General features: G+C 41.9%; 2 protein-coding genes across 9 annotated transcripts in view; both read left to right on the top strand.

Annotated features, from left to right (window-relative positions):
• The first annotated feature begins 468 nt into the window (after positions 1-468).
• vdrb (vitamin D receptor b) lies at positions 469-12,178 on the top strand. Of its 7 annotated transcripts, XM_081717126.1 has the most exons (11): positions 469-1,081; positions 1,378-1,492; positions 2,954-5,220; positions 8,316-8,460; positions 8,566-8,696; positions 8,859-9,043; positions 9,156-9,255; positions 9,914-10,094; positions 10,954-11,105; positions 11,377-11,493; positions 11,925-12,178. In XM_081717126.1, exons 4-11 carry the CDS (start codon positions 8,318-8,320, stop codon positions 12,176-12,178), a joined length of 1,263 nt encoding a protein of 420 aa, XP_081573252.1. In that variant the 5' UTR covers positions 469-1,081; positions 1,378-1,492; positions 2,954-5,220; positions 8,316-8,317. The 7 variants fall into 7 exon arrangements, with proteins under 7 accessions (XP_081573252.1, XP_026861382.1, XP_026861381.1 ...); XM_027005581.3 differs by lacking the exon at positions 2,954-5,220; XM_027005580.3 differs by lacking the exon at positions 2,954-5,220 and having other exon boundaries at positions 1,361-1,492.
• The window catches only part of hdac7b (histone deacetylase 7b), a 24,048-nt gene continuing 15,981 nt past the window's right edge, over positions 12,124-20,190 (top strand). The window contains exon 1 of one of the 2 annotated variants that reach the window (XM_081717123.1): positions 12,124-12,256. The gene's annotated coding sequence lies outside the window, so the exon portion shown is untranslated. The remainder of the gene's footprint in view (positions 12,257-20,190) is intronic. The other variant, XM_081717118.1, reaches the window with a different exon arrangement.

The raw sequence follows: 20,190 nt of genomic DNA, 5'->3' as shown, positions 1-20,190 counted from the left end.
CACACACACACACACACACACACACACACACACACACACACACACACACACACAAACCCACAAAGGCAATTTAGTCCTTCCAATGCATGCATACGACTACGACTGCATTATAGCTCAGGCTCAGACACACCCAAATGAAATATAAACCCTTCTGCGCAATGACCCACATCACCATTCAAAACATCCAGCAACTATACGTCTACTGTACATGTCCTTTATTTATTGGACTTATTATAAAGTCATAGAGCAAAATATCAGCTCAGCCATTGCGCTAGTCATCCTTTATGGTGCTGAACTGCATAGTGTCGCTTATGCTTATGATTTAACCATAAAAATGATGTCGTTTTCGCCGTCGCTCACGTGTACTCAGTTGTTTACCTCTTTGTCTTGTGACGTCATGACACACCCCTCGAGTGCGTGCGTGCGTATGTGTGTGTAGATGGAATGTGGGAGTTGTCCCCACGCGCGTTACAAGCGTCGATCCCTACCAAGCAGTGCGCGCGTGGCAGTGGATGTCACATTAACCAAAACGGCGGACGTACGCTTACAGCGGGGCGTTTTTATTGGAGGCCGTGCAGGGTAGAGCTTAGGCGGGGCGTAATTCCAGCGAGCACCATTTATTTAGGTCTAAGTTCAACATTGTTGCAGTCCTAACTAACGTGGGTTCAAAGTTTGTTTTGCCTCCGGAAAGCCATGACGGGATATCATTGCCTGCGCTGAAAGGAACCTTTATAGGATCATCGTTTGGTCTGTGAGCGCGATATATCAACATATATGCAACAAATCTGAATGGGATGTGTGGCAAAGCTCCGTAGCCTGCAACAATAACACGTTAGCATCACTTTAGCTAGCTACCCATTTCCGAACGTTCCCGTGTGCGGTGTTACGGTGCTGCTTGACGCGCTGCGAGGCGACCCTCTGCGGGTTTCGCTGCTGAGACGGTGGGCGTGTTTTCTCCGTTCCTTGGCGTTGCTAGCATGTGAGCTGGCGCCAACTTCACGGCACAAAAAAAGATTTACAAGTTAAGGGCAACAGGAGCAAACGAAAGTCACTGCGCACTTGATCGGAAAGTTATAGGCAGGTATGGATCAACCAGTTTACTATACTGTGATTGTGATCAAAGTCAAGCGAACAATTATGTATCAGCCCAGGCAACTCAACATAAAAGCTGCTCGCGTTTGTTCGCTAATGTTAGGTAACCTGCGCAAGTGACTGCGAACTTGGCATACGAGACCTGGCTAGCTAGCTAAATGTGTTAGATAGACTGTTAAATGTAACATAACGATTTCGTCTTTATTTCTGCATATAATATTTTTTGTTTTATATCTAACTTTAAATTGTCACAATGCACTGATTGTAGGTTACGTGTTAGTATAGACTGAAATGGTTTAGGCAACTCGGAAAACTTGGTTACGCCTCAAGAAGAAACACTCCCGACGGAAAATTAATTACGAAGAAAAATAATTAGTTTAAAGGCATGCAGAAAGCTCTGGTAAATATATTTATATTATTTTAATTATGTTCTGTTAACATTAACGTTACATCCTCACAGTCGCCTCGTTGCAGCCATTTGCAAGTGCGACATCATATAGACACTTTAAACTGCAAACTTCCCTTCCTGCTACAAACTTTAGATATTAGTTTTTGATCTGTAATATGTATCAACAAATGCATTTCTGTATTAATACGAGTAAAGCAATAATTTCTGCAGTAATTAAAAAAACAATCTTTTCGTAAACTCACTGGCGAATGAATGAGTAGTGTAAAGGCTCGTGCTGTACTTACTTTCCTTTTCGACTCTGAAGCTCGCCAAAATAAGAGCTATTCAAATCTTCTCAAAAATAGACGTGCACATTATCCTATCTTATAAATCTACGAATCTATCATGGACAGTAATAATGACGAGATTATTCTAAACTTGTTGGAATACACAACGTCCCTTTGCTGCTGTTTTTTTAAGATTTTCATTTCGTCTTTTGCAGTTATTGACATTTAATACATTTGTAATTAAGTGAAACTGTTTCTTTGTATCAGTTAGCTTATTGCAGTGTTTTCTTGTAAAATGCTGTATTGAACACTGTGGTACAGATGTTTTAGTTGTTCTGCTGTTTAGCATACATAGTTTGTTTAACATGTCTATGGGACTGGAACATCCTCTTTGAGCTTGCTCTGTGGATGTTAAACAGTTTTTAACATTGACTTAAACAGTGGGAGAATTAGATCCTATGTGCCTGGCCACACAAGCACATGTTGCTGTATTAGGTCAGTGATGATTCTCTTGTGAGTTGTCAAGCTCTGTAGCTGTTGTTGTGTTGACTGAAAACATTTGTAATGCTCAGATAAAGTTGTGTGTGTGTGTGAGAGAGAGAGAGAGTGATTGAGAGAGTGAGCGTGAGAGAGAAACCAGCAGTGGTTGACTTCTGACCACTGCTCTATTGTAGTACGGGACTGTGATTTGCTCATTTGTTGTGAAGGTGCATAATATGAGCCAATCATTTGTCAGAATTAGTTATGATATTTTGGATTCACATCTTTCTCTCTCATTCTCTCTCGCACACACACACACACACACACACACACACACACACACACACACACACACACACACACACACCTTTCTGTCTCTTTCCTTCTTTTTATGATATCGTGCCTTTCAGTTCTAGTGTCCCCTCACAATGAGTTAGCAAAGCTGGATTTTTAGTTTCTCTGATTTCTAGCTCTGACAGGCTGAAGACACAGTTTAGGCCCCACGTGCAGCTTGGGTGTGCTCATATCACCCTAACTTCCCCTTTTCAGTATGAAACCTAACTATGGTGATTAAATTTGAATTTGTTGACATGTTTTGCTGATGAAGGTCTTGTCTTGTCTTGGAACGTGGAGTTTGATCGCATGTTTTCATTGCTGTTGTAGTCATGTGCATTTTAAGGGCTGGAATTTGTGTGTCTGTGTGCAGTTTCTGTAACTCTAGAAAGAAGCTGTGAGGCCTTGACTGCAGCCCTGCACAGAGGCCCATCGAAGGGGAAGCCGCCTGCGTGGATGTGTGTGTGTGTGTGTGCTTGCGTGCAGACCACTGGGATTGGACACGGGATTGAGGGACCCCCATACGGAAGGAGGGGAAAGGGAGGAAAATGGAAGGAGGAGTCATTCACCCTTTCTTGTAATGTGTGCTAGTGCTCCTGTATTGCACAGTGTGAATGTGTACTGAAGTTATTGAGAGACTCCTAGTTGAAGGTATAAGTGAGCTACGTATGTGGTGAAGAGCAGACCTTTGGCTCTTGTCAGTTCAAAGTGAGATACATGTAACTTAGTGAGCCTTGCTTTTAAATATTACTGCTAGATTAGGTGCTTGTACATTGAGGTCATTGTAAGAAACTCAGGTGAGACTATTCCACAGGTACATTTTGGACAGTTCAGGTACATTTTAAATAAATGCTGTCACTTAATAGAGAGGAGCATTTAAATGTTTAAAATTTTAAAATTAAAGTCCAAAATTCATTATTTAATGGTAAGTCATGTGGTTATCCATTGACGATAGACTATACATAGAATGTGAGTCTAGACTATGTATACTTTGTTTTTCAGTGACTGGGTTCACAAGGAATGAAACAACAATGAATGGTCCTTGGTTTTCAAAACATTGACATTAAATGCAAGTCAATAATTCACACACATTTTATAAATCTTTACCAAATCGCAGTTTACTTGTGTTAATAACAAATAGATACCCTGAATTAAAGGCAGAGGGAGTTACATCACTTGCCTGATCACCCTGTCATGAGGTGTTCAGACAGATGTCTCTGATGCTAGAGATTTGTTCCATGTTTGTAATATAAGCTTATTTTGCCAATGCTGTTCTAGGAAAAATCAAGACGTTTACTGGAAAATATTCTTCCAGAGTGTTGCCTAGCCTAGACCTAAATTTGTGGAATTGCTGTGTTTTTGTGTGTGTTATAGGGATGGAGGGAGGAGAGAGAGAAAGAGGGAAACTTCTAGTGTATAAGTGCATATGTGTGTGTCTGGCTATGTCTTAGTTGCAGGGTTCGTTTAAGGACAGCGAAATTTTATGTGTTCTGGAGCCGAACTGACCCAACTGGCTCTGAGTATTAGACACATACAAACATCGCTTTGGTGTGCTGAGCAGTGGATCTGGAATTGGAGGCGATCAAGTGACTGTTGTACTGTGAAGGAATGGTGCAGGGCAATGTGCTTCTCCTCGTCTGTCTCCGTATCTCCTTCTGATTGTAGTGCTTTATGGATCTTCTGATCACTCCTGAAGTCTTCTGATCATTTGTAGAAGTGTTTTTAAGTGCATGTGTCTGCAAGTATGTGTCTGTCATTCCTCCAGCTGTAAATCTGTCAGTGTTTCTGCTTGTAGCCGTTTAGCCCTCAAAACAGTTTTCTCATCTTTTAGATTCAACACTGAAGGATTACACGCATTGATTTTAAACAGAAATTAATATTTATAGGAAGTCTTTAAAAATATGGGCACAATAAAAGGGTTCTATTGGGTAAAGGTTTATTGTTCATTCCACTTAAGTTCAGTTCAAATATTTGTTATGTTCATAGCAGATAAAAAGGTGCAGTGAATTGAAATGCAGCTCTGAAGACTGTGTAGCAAAACAATAAATTTAACAATGGTGAGATACAGGGTAAGGGGTGTGTAAGACAAAACAAGAGCATACAAAAAAACAAATATGAAATGTGTATAAATGTACATATGTATGCACACTTAAACATCCTGTGTATATGCGGATGTGCCAGGAGTCTGGTGTGGGTGTGTATATAGTGTCATTTACAGAGGAGCTGAAGAGTGAGATCACCAGTTCTAGGATCTGATGGTTTAAGGGGAAAAAGCTCCTCTTTAGCCTCTTGGTCCTGGCCAGGTGGTTATGGAGATGCTTTCCAGATCACACCCACTGAAAGCGACCATTGTTGGTGTGTGTGGGACACTTTGACGTCTTCGGTCATCTCCCTCCTGGTGTAGATGGCGTGCATGCTGGGCAGTGCTGACCTGAGTATTCATTTGGCAACCCTCACTACTCTCTGCACAGCAGTTACCCTACCGAGAGGTGATGTTCTTAGTGAAGATACCTTCTAAAGTGATGGCATGAAAGGGCTTCTGGAGAGCTGAGGAGATGTGGAGCTTCTTCAGCTGTTGGTGATGATACAGAGGCTGTCTTGTCTTCCAGAAAAGTCTTAAGTGTAAAGAGGTCCTCACAGGTGTGTACATTGAGGAAACCGCTCCTACTCTCCACCAGTGTCCTGTTGTTTGTAAGAGCTATATATGCCCAGGCACACAGTACAATGAAAAGAAGGTTTAGTTTGTCAATAACTCGAACCTAATACTGTTTAAGGTCTTGAATGAGTGACAGTGAAGTAAATTTAAAATTAATATGTCGAGCTGCACGTGTGTCTGATCTTTCCTCTGTCACGTGTGTCTGCACATGTGTGTTATGTTTCCTCTGTCAGAGATTCTGTTACTTTATCTGCATACATCTTACCACTTCGTGTACGATAGCCCATTCATTAAGGTTTGAATTGTTAAGTGCTTTGGCGTTTTTTTTGTTTGTTGTTTTCCACTGTTTGACACACCATGGTAAATGTCAGTCTTAATGACAGCCTATTGTGGTTTATTATTGCGATATTCTGATGCGGACTATAGCCATTGTTAGCTACATTTATGTTAGGAATCTACTCTTACACACCAAATGACTACCAAAGCCTTGACCTTTCACATTGTTTTTCTCAATTTCAATCTGGTCTCCTTTGTATAGCTCACTTTATCGCCTTTTCTAATAAACCAAGGGTGAATAGAGAAATGGTGTTAGAGCTAGAGTGTGCTACAAAGTGTCCATCACAGTGACAGAGACACAAAACAGCAAAATACTGGTGTCTTTTTTTTCTTTTTTTTTCCCCTCTGTTTCCCAACTACAACACAGAAAAAGAATTTCAGGGTGTGATATATGTGAAACTATAAGCAAGGGCCTGATCGTGGAAGTGATGACACTATAAGCCGCGTCACTCGGATTGGGGTCAAAGTGCTGAATGAGGCTCTGCCTGTTTTCACGGCACAGGCAGCTATGTGGTTAACTCCGTACTATCTTAATGAATGCTGATTATGCCATATTTAGTGTAGTAGTGCGTCAAGCTATCACAAGCTGAAATGTCTTCCACGTGTTTGTAGATAATCTGAAATATCAGTGGTGTAAGTGGAACATAGTAAACTAGCAGTAAACTAATCAGATGTGCTAATGTATGTCTGAATGATGGAGTCATTGCTGTTGTTGTTTTTGTTGTTGATACTGCCAGCTGAACTTCATGTGACTGTAAACAGGTTTGAACAGGCTCTGTCTTCAGTGTGCCTGTAGACATATAGTGGAACACGTTCTTCCTGTAGTTGCATGATATGCACAAAATTCCATATTGCATTTCTTGTGATCATATTAGACAAATCTTCTACAGTATCAGTACCAAAGATAGAACATAAATCTTATTTTCTGTGATGTTTAGGAAGATTTCTTTGTAGATTTTGTAGTTTTCATCATGTGTTTGTGCATAAACCTAAGAGATCTGGAATATTAACAATGCTATTGGCAGATATTGGGTGGGGGATATAAGTTAAATTATTTTGTGCTTTATTATTAATGTCAAGCAAAAGCTTTGTGTTAGTGTGTGTATTGCACCTTTGGCCATAATAGGTTGGTTAATTATTTAAGAGGTTCCCCACAGGCTGCTGAAAGTGTGGGTCAGTCTGTTAGGAACCAGTAATCAAGCCAAATGACTTTACTTCTGCTCTGATCATGCTGATTGATGCTTATGTTTGTGTGTGCATATATGCATGTTCGTGCATGTGTTTTTTGTCTGTGTGTACATGCATGCATGTGGTTACAGTTTTCAGGCCCTTTTGCACATCATACAAGGCAACTGTGTGTGTGCATGTAGGGAAATCTGCAGTAGCATTTCTATAAGGGCACAGTAAAAGGACTACTATGGGCCTCTCAGCACATGCACCGGAAGACATACTGCGGTTATTTGAAAACCCCACCTTTCCCGCGACCCCCATGAGAGTTGGAATTTCCTCAGAACCTGGAATTCGGTGACGTCACTGGTCACGCTGCAGTGTGTTTGTTTAGGCTGCGCCATTCCTGTTTGCGGATTGTAAATGGCTCTCTGAACGCTCAGGCAAGGGTGGTGCAATTCTACCACAACCCCCTACCCCCCCTTAGAACAGCAGGTCTGCGGCAGACAACCACATATCCCTCGGCCTGCAGAACACCAGGCCTGTCACTCTGGGTGTTCTGCTCACTTGTGGAATGGCCTAAAACATGATTATCACGGTATCATGTAGATCAGTGTTTCCCATCCCAGCTCTCTGGGATCCCCAGACAGCTTTGCTGTGTCTCAGCACAACTGCAGCAGGTAATCGTTGCTCTTGTTTGCTTGCTGAGTGGCGCTATACACTGCAATAGAGCAAAAATGTGCTTCTAAGGCTGCCAGAGAACTGCATACACAAGTGCAGATGATCATACTATTGTGTCAGTGGTGTCAATATAGATTTATCATGGTATGAGTATTGATCATTAGGGTAGATTATTATAGCTCTGTACTTCAGTGTGATTTCAATGGTATGATGGGCTGACTCGTGCTCGTCACCCGGTGATGTTTATATCCAACACTGATCATGCTGATGAGCTGCTCAGCCCAGGTACTTCAGTGAACAGATAACAAACAGCACTGAGTTGTTACCATGAAATAACGACTGCAGAATTGGCAGATTGAATTTGAGCACCCTCTATAAATATAATAAACTAATAATGAAAATCCAAGTACCATGCTCCTAAATTTCACTTTGATCAATGAAACATGCTTTCTGTCTTGGATTACCCTTCTTCTTTTTCAAAGTGAAGCTCGTCAATATTCCACCTTGGCTCTGGATGTTCATTTCCCATGTGCATATCCATCAGCGCTGTTTTCTCCAAGGATCTTTCCTTTGCATCGGATGTTTTCTCAGTTTGTAGACTGTTGTACCCGTGACTGTGTCGCTGTTCAGATGATTTACAGCTCTATTAAAGTACTCTTAATTATTCAACATTGTGCTAAAGCTTGTCAGTTATGATTTGTGATTGTGTTGATATTGGTCAATGTTAAAGAACAGGGAGATTTCCAGCTGCGTTACCTGTTACGTACAGTCAATTCCTCTATCAGCTCCTCCCCCTCAGTCTGTAAATCAGTAAACCCACTACATAATGAAGTCTCTCTCCCTCTCCCTCTCTCTCACTCTCGCTCTTTCTTTCTATTTCTCTTCTCCTCTGTAGTGATGGAGTCCTCTGTAAGTACTTCCACGCAGGGGCCTGATGAATTTGATCGGAATGTTCCACGAATCTGTGGCGTGTGTGGAGACAAAGCCACTGGTTTCCACTTTAATGCCATGACCTGTGAGGGCTGCAAGGGCTTCTTTCGGTACACGCGCACACACACACACAAATGTAGTTTAAGCCCTCATTACATGATACTGCAAACATGTCAAATTGCTGGTGCTAAAATGTGAATTTAACTGTGTGCCAGACGCAGTATGAAGCGCAAGGCCAGTTTCACATGCCCATTTAGCGGGAACTGCACCATCACTAAAGACAACCGCCGGCACTGCCAGGCCTGTAGGCTGAAACGCTGTCTGGACATTGGCATGATGAAGGAGTGTGAGTAATTACATGCGTTTCGCACCTTGCAACAGTGCAGCCTCTCCACAAACTACAGAATCTTGGCTTGGTTGGTGTTCTGCTTCACTGTGATGTCTCGTTTTCCCTTTTTTACCTTTCCATGGTCTTTTGCAATTGATAATTATGGGATATCCCTGTTAGTTATCCTGACTGATGAGGAGGTGCAGAGGAAGAAGGATCTGATCCAGAGGAGAAAGGAGGAGGAGGCACAGAGGGAGGCACGGAAGCCACGCCTCACTGAGGAGCAGCGTGAGGTCATCGCCACACTGGTGGAGGCACACCACAAAACCTATGATGAATCCTACTCCGATTTTACAAGATTCCGAGTAATTCTCCATTCCTTATCACTTTGCTTGTACCTGTTGTTGCTCAGGAAGCTTTGCTCATGCGTGCGTGCGTGTGCGTGCATGCGTGTGCGTGTGTGTGCGTGTGCTGCAGCCTCCTGTGAGAAATGGCCCTGTGACACGCAGTGCCAGTCGAGCTGCTTCTCTCCATTCACTATCAGATGCTTCCTCTGACTCCTTCAGTCACTCTCCTGGTAAAACACACTCACATGCACAAAAACACATTCATGTGTATGCACACACAGTAGTCTCACAGTGGAAATGTCTTGCGGTACATGTATGTGTCTTTAGTACAGGGTTAATTTGAACAAGGCAGCATATTTTATTTTTGCTGAGCACTGATTCATAATTCACTACACTAAGTTGACACCTCACTAAGTTGACACATAAAAAGCAGAATCTTGCTAGTTCATGTGACCTACATGCAGATTCAGACAACAGCTGGGTATGTACAGCTGGCTATGTACAGCTGGATACACCCAGAATACCAGGAAGGACACCATTGCCAGCTAGTGGCAACTGTGAGAAGTTTCTTTTACCAGTGCTAGCTCCACATCCTTCCCCTGTTGGGAACTTATGCCTGGGTAATTATTTTAAGCGTTTATTTATTTTTGTTGGGAGTGTAACGTAACAGTAGGCTCTTTAAAATAATGCATGCAGTGTAAAGTGAGCCAGCAAGAAGCTGTTTGTACTGAACATTTTCTCACAAGTATATCACTTCAACAAACACACACACACACATTCACACCCACATGCATCACCCTTTGTGTGATGGTCTCTGTTGCTTAATTAGGTAGGATAACTTCCTTAAATAAACTCTCTGTTGCTCGCTCGCTCTCTCTCTGTCTGCAGAATCAGGCGACAGTAAGATGAATCTGAGTAACCTGCTGATGATGTACCAGGAGCACAGTTCTAGTCCTGAGTCCCAGGAGGGCGACAGCTCACGCCTCTCCATGCTGCCTCACCTGGCGGACCTGGTCAGTTACAGCATCCAGAAGGTTATCGGCTTTGCCAAGATGATTCCCGGGTTTAGGTACAGCTCTGTGTGTGTGTGTGTGTGTGTGTGTGTGTGTGTGTGTGTGTGTGTGTGTGTGTGTGTGTACATACATATGCAATTTGAAAGTGTGTTTGTATTTTATTTGTTAACGTTTTCCCATTAAAACCCAACAGACATAATGCTATGCTATAACTGATGTTTGACTTTTCATACAACACATATTTCGGTACTGTGAACTTTTAAGAACATCAGGGTAGAATGAAGCGATCGACCAGGACCATGGAGTGATATTATGGCCTATATCTAGCCAGTCTGGGGATCCTGCAGTGTGAAAGCATACTGACTAATTAGAACCAGTCCAGAGTGGTTTGGCATGACTTACCACATTTTAGTATAATGTGCTTAAGTAGAAGTTTCAAAGACAACTTGTTTGCATTAAAAAGCACAAAGACAAAGCACCAGATAACATGCAGAAAAAATGTTTTTGCTACCCTGATTAATTTCATTTCCTTTTTGAACAGGAAAATATAGCCCCTCTAAAAATGGGCTGTGTAGCATTTATTTTTGTGTTTTCCTGTGTTAACATGTCCTTGCACAATCATTATGAAACTCATGTTGTCATGGTAGCAAGAGAGAGAGAGAGAGGAAGAAGGTGAGAGAGAGAGAGAGACAGAGAGAGAGGTGGGGAGACTACACTTACTGTAACTGTCTTGAAGAGTATAATATAGACCATACCAAAGGATATACTGTGCAAAATTATACAAGGAGCAGTGTGTGTGTGTGTGTGTGTGTGTGTGTGTGTGTGCGCGCGCATGTGGGGTGGTTGGTGGATGTGTGTATTTGTGTGCGTGCATGGGTGGCTGGATGGGTGCGTGTGTGTGTACGTGTATCACAGAGATCTAACTGCAGAAGACCAGATCGCTCTGCTGAAGTCCAGTGCAATTGAAGTAATCATGCTGAGGTCCAATCAGTCTTTCAACCTGGAGGACATGAGCTGGAGCTGTGGAGGACCGGAGTTCAAGTACTGCATTAATGACGTCACTAAAGGTCCGTAAACACATGCAACATGGTGTGGATATTTGGCTCCTACAATAAGTAATTCAGCCTTGAGCATTTCACCAAATACTCAGCACTCAACAGCTTCACAGCAGACATATCTCAAGTGAGTTAAACATACATACGTCCCGCACAAATACCCGCACAAAGAACATCTACGCCACAGTATGCCATAAGCCCGATTAAATCAACGTGTGTGTGTGTGTGTGTGTGTGTGTGTGTGTGTGTGTGTGTGTGTGTACGCGCATGCGTGCGTATGTAGCTGGACACACTCTGGAGCTGCTGGAGCCTCTGGTTAAGTTTCAGGTGGGCCTAAAGAAACTGAATCTACATGAGGCAGAGCATGTGCTACTCATGGCCATCTGCCTGCTGTCCCCTGGTACGTCTCTCCTCTGTGTGTGTGTGTGTGTGTGTGTGTGTGAGAAAAAATCCTTTTAAATCCTTCTATCATTTGTAGATGCATTGTTGATGTAGTGGTAGATAGTGCAGGCACCCAGCCGTCGCAGGCTGTTGCTGCGTTAACTGATCGCGTGTGTTTTCTTGTGTGTGTATATGTGCCTGTGCGCGTGTGTGTACGTGTCTGTGCACGTGTGTGGATGTGCCTGTGTGTATGTGGATGTGCCTGTGTGTGGATGTGCCTGTGTGTATGTGGATGTGCCTGTGTGTGTATGTGCCTGTGTGTGTATGTGCCTATGAGTGTGCGTGCGTGTGTGTTTGTTTGTGTGTGTGTGTGCGCGTGCGCGCGTGTGTATGTGTGTGTGTGTGTGTGTGTGTGCGTGTGTGTGTGTTCACACCTGCCGTTGGCTTCAGATCGCCCTGGTGTGCAGGACCATGCACGAGTGGAGGTCCTCCAGGACCGATTGTCGGAAGTGCTGCAGGCGTACATCCGCGTGCACCGGCCTGGCGGACGCCTGCTCTACGCCAGAATGATCCAAAAGCTGGCTGACCTGCGCAGCCTCAACGAGGAGCACTCCAAGCAGTACCGCTCACTCTCTTTCCAGCCAGAGCACAGCATGCAGCTCACGCCCCTCGTGCTCGAGGTGTTCGGCAGCCAGGTCACCTAGCTGATCCCAGGCCCACATAGATCGTCGGGGGAGGTCAAAGAGCGTGACCCGACGAGTCTTGGTGGCAAAGGAGTGAATGTAAGGACTCGGGAGTGATGTGTGCATGTCTGTTTGAGTGAAAGGGAAACATTGTGTGCTTCTATCAGATGCATTGGTTTATGAGGTGGTAGAAGGTATATGAGTGTTTATCACAATATTCAGATAATAATGCAGCTCCACCACATGCCGTGGTGCACATTACCAGGTATTTTATTCCATAAACACTAGCCAACAGTACTACACTGTGTGTACCTCTTCGGTGTGTGCGTGCATGCGTGTGTCTGTCTGTCTGTCTGTCTGTCTGTCTGTCTGTCTGTCTGTCTATGTACATATGTGACAGACCTATTTTAAAGCTCTGCTTGATCCCCAAAGTGCTGTCCACTACTGCTGATTCTCTCGTTTCACCTCCTGCCTTTAAATGCACATGGTCCCCAGGGCTAATGCTAGCACACAACTCTACCTTGGCTCCACAAAGCACCATGATCCTAGCCACTGAACCAATCACAGAGCACTGTGATCCTAGCCACTGAACCAATCACACAGCAGGGCTACTCCCTCAGACCTTCTCCCCAGAGCTCTAGTTGGCTGCTAAATAGATGCCTGTCAGTTCCTCTTCTGATATGCACCTTGTAGTTACTGAGTGAATATCTTAGGTCTATGTGGAGTGGCCAGTGCTTTCAAAAGCATTAATCGCTAAGCTAATGTGTAAATATAACTGTATTCTTTAACTCCATATTCTTAAACTTTATACGTATACTCTTTACTTCTGATATGAGATCTGTATATAGAAACAAATTTCCCTGAAAGCTGTCTATAACTAACTGCAGGACAGGCATGCTCTATAATGCTGACTGGATTGAATGGTGGCTATACAAATGCACATATATACTCTGAAACCATAAGCTGATTGCCATGTAACCTCTGGGCTGAAATTGCAAATGGGGCTTTGAGGTATAACTATACTTTCCTTTTTTAGCACTGTTGTAGGTACAGTGAATTGTTAAGCTTTTAAAAGCTAATATATAGTCAACTTACATTATGTAAGCTCATTAGGTATAGATTTTCTCATAGTTGTTCTTTCACTTCCCAATAGTTATTTAGTTTGCTTTCTCCTAAAGGCCCTAGATGAACTAACATGTACATGGTGTTTAAATGTTTTGGGAAATAGCCTTGAAGTGCAGATCTCCCATGATTCTTTTTAAAAATGTTGAAAAAGTCAGGGGTTTATGGGTCTTGCAGTCCTTTGTGTCCCTTCAGTGGCCAGACTTCGTGTGAAGCCATGAGGCTACATTTTTAAGCGAGCAGGGAGTTGAGGACATTCTCTGCACATTGTCACTCTTGTGCAGTCTCTCATAGATTTGCTGCTCTAGTGCTCTCTAAAGGCTGATCATGTGTTACTTCTAGTGATTGGAAACTGAAGCGATTTGTTCATATGTAGTATGACTCGTATTGTTAGCATTTTCTTTGATGCATTTCTGGGGCACTATCTCTTATGTAGAATACATTACCATAACTGCTTATGAGTTCATGTGTATACTCTTTTTAATCATATTGTAAGTTTGCTTAGTCTGGTAGGTAAGGTCATAATTACATGGCACTGCATAAGGCTCCAAGCCACCACAAAATGCTCAAACGTGTTTGGAGGTATAATACATCCAGAAAAATACTAAATGTTTGTAAGTAATGCTCATGCATAAGGCTGCGGTTTTCAACTGTCCCCATGCGGTCATCTATGCAGAACACGAACGCCTTATGTCTGGGCTACTGTCCTCTTCATCTGTCTGTGTGTACTGCTCGCAGACACCTCGTGACCACCTCGCGGACTCGTGTAGCGTCCAGCCTCCCAATTCGGTGGGACTCGCCATGCCGGAGCTTCTGGGGGAGCATTCGGTGGAAGGGGTGTGCAGGGGCGGTGTGCAGGGGCGGGGTAACAGGCCAAAGCTGCTTGTTGTAGGCTCAGGGTAGAACACAGAATGTTCTTGTGTGATTTATCGTTCAAGCTGGTGGAGTGCTGCTTTTGGGAAGTAGGCGTGGCGTTTCAGTAGGGATGATCGCTCAGCCCGAAAGGAAAACATAACTACCTGGAGACTGAAGATAATTCAGTAGTGCAGGCATTTTGAATGTGTGTTTGTAGTACAGCAGAACTGTAAAGCACTTATCTACACTATATGTATATTCATATTTCTTTCTGGGCCTGGAATGTCTCGGTCTGGGTTGGTAGTGAATATGTGGGGGATGATTTCCCAATACAGTTATTTGCATAAAATAACTTAGTCATGGCACTTAAAATTTGTTGTTATTGAGATTTTGATTCACATGTATCTATGAATGTTATTTTCATCTTTTTTAGTCTTTGTTTATTTTCCCCCATATAGCCGTTCAACTTTACAGGTCCCACATGAGGTCTCTCTGCTCTGTCAGCCCCAGTCTGGGAAGGGTAAGCCCTGCAGGTGTCTCCTCACAGAGACATGACGTCTGGCACCGTGTTGTCCCACGCTGCCAGCACAGTGAGGGCAAGCACCTCCATGCACCTGAGGGCAGTACTGTGCACCCTTCTGCACGATACCTCACACGATTAGGAATTCAACCCCAAATCTGTGGTGCAGTGTTTCTCTGCACAACTGCACTGCTAGGTGCACCCTATTTTTGGTAGATTCAATATGGCACAGAATGGCAGATAGTTTGTGTAGGTGTGGGCATGTGCGTGTTTGTGCACGCATCTGTGTGTGAGTCCATGTGTGTATTTGTAGATATGCAGTGATGGAGGACAAGAGGACTTTTATGGTAACCCCTAGCCCCACAACCCAACATAACACAGGTTAAGGAAAACTCATAATTTCTTTCTCTCTTTCCTGTTCTCTTCATCTAACGCTGCTCATTTATATGTTGAATTTATATTTTCATCAGATTTCAAACTGGACAAATGACTATACTTTTCAGTCAAACTTTGTTGATTTTAAGGAATCATAGGACTTCATGATGATGATTTTATCATTTACAGTATATGTTGTCTTTGGTCTCTGGTTCTGTGATGCTGGATATACCAGGATCTACATGTGACATAAAAACAAACATGACAACTACAAAGCTGATGTTGATGATGATGATGATGGTGATGATGGAAACGAGGATGATATTGATGTTGGTCTCTCTCTCTCTCTCTCTCTCTCTCTCTCTCTCTCTCTCTTTGAGTCCAATCACAGTGTTGTGTTTGGCTGGAGTGAAGAGAGTAAGCAGGTTCCTATGTGAAGCTCTAATGGTGTTCTATTGGCATAGGATATTCAACACCCTATCCTGTGTAATATATACAATTACTCTCTCTCTTTTTTTTTGAGTCCAAAATGTAACCATAACAAACTACCTCACTGGGCTACAGACACATTTAATTTTGTATTTTTTTATGATTCATGTTTGTATTTATTATAATGCAGTGGCTGACATGGATGACTCAGTACCTCAGAATTTATGAATTCACACAGCGCAACAAAATCGCCTTAACATAATGGCTCTTTATTTGTTATCTTTGCATACAGTGTTTTTTTATCTTTAGCTTTCTCTCCAAGCACATCATCTGCACACACGCACATACAAACACAAAGAAGGACACACACACACACACACACACACACACACACACACACACACACGAGAAAGCTGAAAGCTCTTGTAGGTGTGGTCACTCCTGTGACTGACAGTGTTCAGTAGCTGCTGGGATTGGTTGGCCCCCCTCAGGCCCCTCCCCTTCTGAATTCTGACTGCTTGGTTGGATTTTGCTGCTCCTCAAAAACATTTACATAAATTAACTTAATCACCTCTGAGTCTTGCTCATTTCCCCTTTAAATGGTGATATTGCTTCAACAGTTTGATCTGGTGTACTGCAAAAGAACATATAGGACTTTTAAACTTAAAAACATCCACATATTAACATAATGGCCATAGAAACAGGAGTATCTACTCAATACACATATTCACATGGAGTTGCCAAAGTGTCAGTGCCTCTGATCAGGTCGCTATAAAGCAAGTATGCTTGAAGACACTCACTTTTAAAAGGGGAAAATACTCTCTCTTTGTGTCCTATTTCTTCTCTGGGCCACCACAGGGACAGCATATATACAAATTATTCAAGACAGTAACCTGTCCTAAATGATGTTGAAGAGCTCTCCACTGTGCCTGAGTGATTAGGTAATGTAAAATTCACTGTCATGAAGAAGGTATCTATGTAAGCAGGTTAACATTTGTATGCCTTCTCACCAGGAAGTCAGTCTGTTGGTAAATTAATAAAATTCAGCAGTTATTTTTAAAGTTGCCATTCCCTTCTTCCTTCAGCATTATTGTAAATTCATGTCTTTTGATTTGATGTAATGTTTGTCTAATGTTTTACAAATCAAAACAATAAATAACAGTGTATATTATAACAAAAAGTGTGCTCTTTTCTTGTAGGTAGCTTTGCGTACCTCTTACTTTAATGTAAAATATCTAAATATTTCTACCTGGAAATGTTATGTAATTTAATGAAGTTTTGATTTCCTCCACATCTTTTACTGCAGTACACTACAGTTACTCCCAATTCATGGCATCATTTAAGTTACCAGTAAATTTAGTATGCTCATTCCTGCTCCTGGAAGACCTGACACTGCAAGCTGTACCGCTTTATATTGTTAATGGTTTATCTAAATGGCCAATGTATTTTCTACACTGACGCACCCATTTTAAACCCGTGTCGTGCAGGTTAAATAGCTGTAAACTGAGTAATATTAGTACCAGAGCTGGAAAGACTGAGCTAGGTTATCTAGATTTGCTACTCTTTAAGAGTGCATTACATTTTAATGAAAGATCAGAGAATATCTGTTGAATACTTAAGTCAACAGACAGATTAGAACTTAGAACTTCATAAGCACTTTGTTCGCACAGCTCTACAGACTTTGACATTTTCAGCAGGTGGTAACCTAGCCTTTCTGTTCTTGAGGCTTCTCTGTGGTTTGTATTTTGTGCTAAATTCTCCAAGGTCTTGCTAATATAGTCTTTCCTTCACTTTCCTTAACTGGACAGCATTCTTGATTTCTTTGTCAGTTTTTCTTCAGAATTTTAAACTTTATTATACTCTAGTGTTGTATACTGTGGTCTTTTGCATTTACTGAGGTCAATGGTTCTTTCTTTCCTCTTCACAATGAAAGTGGGTTTATATATCTGATCAATTTTGTAAGCAGTTGATCTGATTTAATTCATATTTATATTTTGTAACTTCATGGAGGTATTGGCACGTTGATCCTGATGTTGAGAGCCAACAGCAACTACATACTTCACTTGATATGCACATCCTCTAGAGTTACAGCTCAGCAGTGTCATCATTTTATTTTTATATACAATTTGCCATTGTACAGACCCAAAAACCACAAACTGTCTCTGTGGGGTGAGTAGATATGGCCTTCAGGTCACTGTGATACCATGCAGTGTACCGTGGGGGATTGGTGCTGGTGCCTGTAGGGTGACGGTTGCTTTCTTAGCCAGGCTGAGGGCTGGCTATCTCTGTACCTAACGAGCAGCTCCTTAATATCTCATCTCGAGCAGCCACAGCCGTTCTCTCATTCCACTTCCTGCTCCACGTTGCTGTATCTGCACGCACGTGTGTATGAATGAATGTGAAAGGCCACTGATTTTATTGATGTGTACATTTGTGGGCTGATTACTGAGAGAGGTGATGTTCTGTGCCAGGCCAAAGAGGAGAGATAACAGGCGCTGGTGTACCCAGCAGTGACTGCGGACTGGTGATCCAGGACAGCGAGGAAGGGCCATGGGGAATGGGGTGGTGCTGAGGCCAGACTAGGGGGCCTACATGTACATTTCTCGAAATGATGAGGAAACTGCCAGCTAAAACTAACCTCCGTCCTAAATCAAAAACAGGTTATTTCTATAACCAGGCCTTGCTATCACATCAGAGATGTTCTCACGCTATTGCATAGCATTGCATGTGCTGCGATGATATCTGCACCCTGAACTCTTTCTTTCTTTACTCAAAGGATAGCAGGCCTATGGCTTCTTGCGCTGAAGAGCTGAGGCTAGCACAGTCTGCTCATAGTTTGCTCTCTAGGCAGAATTGTTCTGTTGAGTGTTTAGGGAAGCATTGGGGTGTCATGAAGCCTTAGGCAGTTTCTGTGAGGTTCTGCACAGCATGGAGGCTTTAAAAACTTGTGTGTTTCAATTTTTTCACACGATGGCTTTGAACAGTAACTGTAGTAAATAGTAAGAAATGTGTTAATGTTAGGGTGTAATGAGGAAGTACTAAAGGAGACAGTAGACATGAGGGGTTTTTTTTTTGCAGTAAGTCAGTTGGAATAACAGTAGATAAGAGTGGGAGGAACTCAGTGTATCTAAGAGAGAGAGAGAGAGTTACATCCTAATAGAATAAAGTAAAATAGCACAGCTGTCTCAATTGCTGTCCAATGCATACTGCTACATGCAGAGCACTCTCAGGAGAAATGTGCTTTCATTTTTGGAAGTTTTAGTAGCATGAAGGGATGTGGTGCATGTGTGTGTGAGATCAGGAGAAATGTGTGTGTGTGTGTGTGTGTGTGTGTACATGCATGTTTGTGTGTGTTTGTGGAGTAAGAACAGTGGTCTGTGTGTGTGTGTGTGTGTGCGCATGTGTGTGCATGTGGAGTAAGCGCTGTGGATGGTGTGGGGGTGTGTGTAAGGCAAAAGCAGGCATATTTGTGTCTTCAGGAAAGGGAGAGATGTGTTTTTGTGTATGGTCCTGTCTGCTCTCTGTTTCGAGCTCTACATGATAAATTAATGCTTCCAGAGTGCTTTCTTTCAGCTGACCTCTCTTGACCTTAGCCGATAAGTCTCCTGGTTAAAAGCAACTGCACTGCTTACTGAGAATCTTTCAGGGACTCATAAATGCATTACAGTAATAGGCCCACACACACTCATTCTTTCTCTCTCTGTCTTTCTCTCTCTCTTTCATACACACACAACACAAAAAATTCCCTATTATGTACGAAGCAAAATCATTTAGGTTGGTTGTAAAATACTTCAAATTTAAGTTCTGAGAATAATAATTATAATTAAAAAATATAGAGAATATGCATATAATCAAATAGAATACATTAAGAGCATTGTTTCTACTGTTAAATTATTACATTTGAATAAATTTCATATTGATGAACATATTGCATATCATCAGTAAACATAATGTCACATTACATAGTATATTTGTCTTAGTTAAACTGAAGCTTTAAAATTGTAAATTATCTCTTGCTATCATTCAACATTTAACAATTTAACAGTTTTCTGTTGATTCGTATTTTATTTCTGTTTCTATTTCTATTATGGAACCCAAGGAGGGTGGTAAAAATAACAAGCACACAATTGGTTGCTAAGGTACACAGTTAATGAATTCAGGTTTATCAATTATGCGAATTACTACAAGAAAAAGTTAAATTACTTCATTCATGTTAATAAAATTTGATTTCCTGTATCTCCATTTCCTCACAACACAGAGCTGTTACAAAGACATGCCTGAATTAATTTGTGGATATATACAGATATATACAGATATCCCACAACAAGCCTTTTAATATTAATGTCACATGTAACATAGCTATTGCTATGGTTATACCATACTATCCAAAGATTTAGTGCAGTGTCTCTGTAACTATATCCCAAACCCCAACAGAGTTACATGGTCATGTTATACACAAATGCAAAATTCCCTTTCAAGCTCTGGTATATAGTATACACTGGTATACTACTTTGAGTATCTGGTGAAATTAGCAGGGAAATGAAATGTTAGTCGGTGAAAAATATTTCTAATCTGGTTTGATTCTTTGACTAGACATATTTTATGCCATGTACCAACAAACTATTTTATTACTGCCCCTGAGGTGACAAGGAGGATTTACCCCAGCTTAAGGGTTAAAAAAACATGAATGCGTTTTTATTCACATTTAAGATTATATGTTTAATATAGCAGC

Source organism: Electrophorus electricus, chromosome 7 (assembly GCF_041902795.1).
Source record: "Electrophorus electricus isolate QZ-2024a chromosome 7, ASM4190279v1, whole genome shotgun sequence".
Lineage (NCBI taxonomy): Eukaryota > Metazoa > Chordata > Actinopteri > Gymnotiformes > Gymnotidae > Electrophorus > Electrophorus electricus.
The sequence above is the reverse complement of the archived record's forward strand: the minus strand, read 5'-3'. Positions and strand labels throughout refer to the sequence as shown.

Excerpts from the sequence above, each read along its gene's own strand:
- vdrb (XM_027005583.3), top strand. The coding sequence starts at position 8,318 with ATGGAGTCCTCTGTAAGTACTTCCACGCAGGGGCCTGATGAATTTGAT. Across the intron at positions 9,256-9,913 it reads CTCCTTCAGTCACTCTCCTG|AATCAGGCGACAGTAAGATG; the intron begins GTAAAACACACT and ends CTCTGTCTGCAG. Across the intron at positions 11,494-11,924 it reads CATCTGCCTGCTGTCCCCTG|ATCGCCCTGGTGTGCAGGAC; the intron begins GTACGTCTCTCC and ends CGTTGGCTTCAG.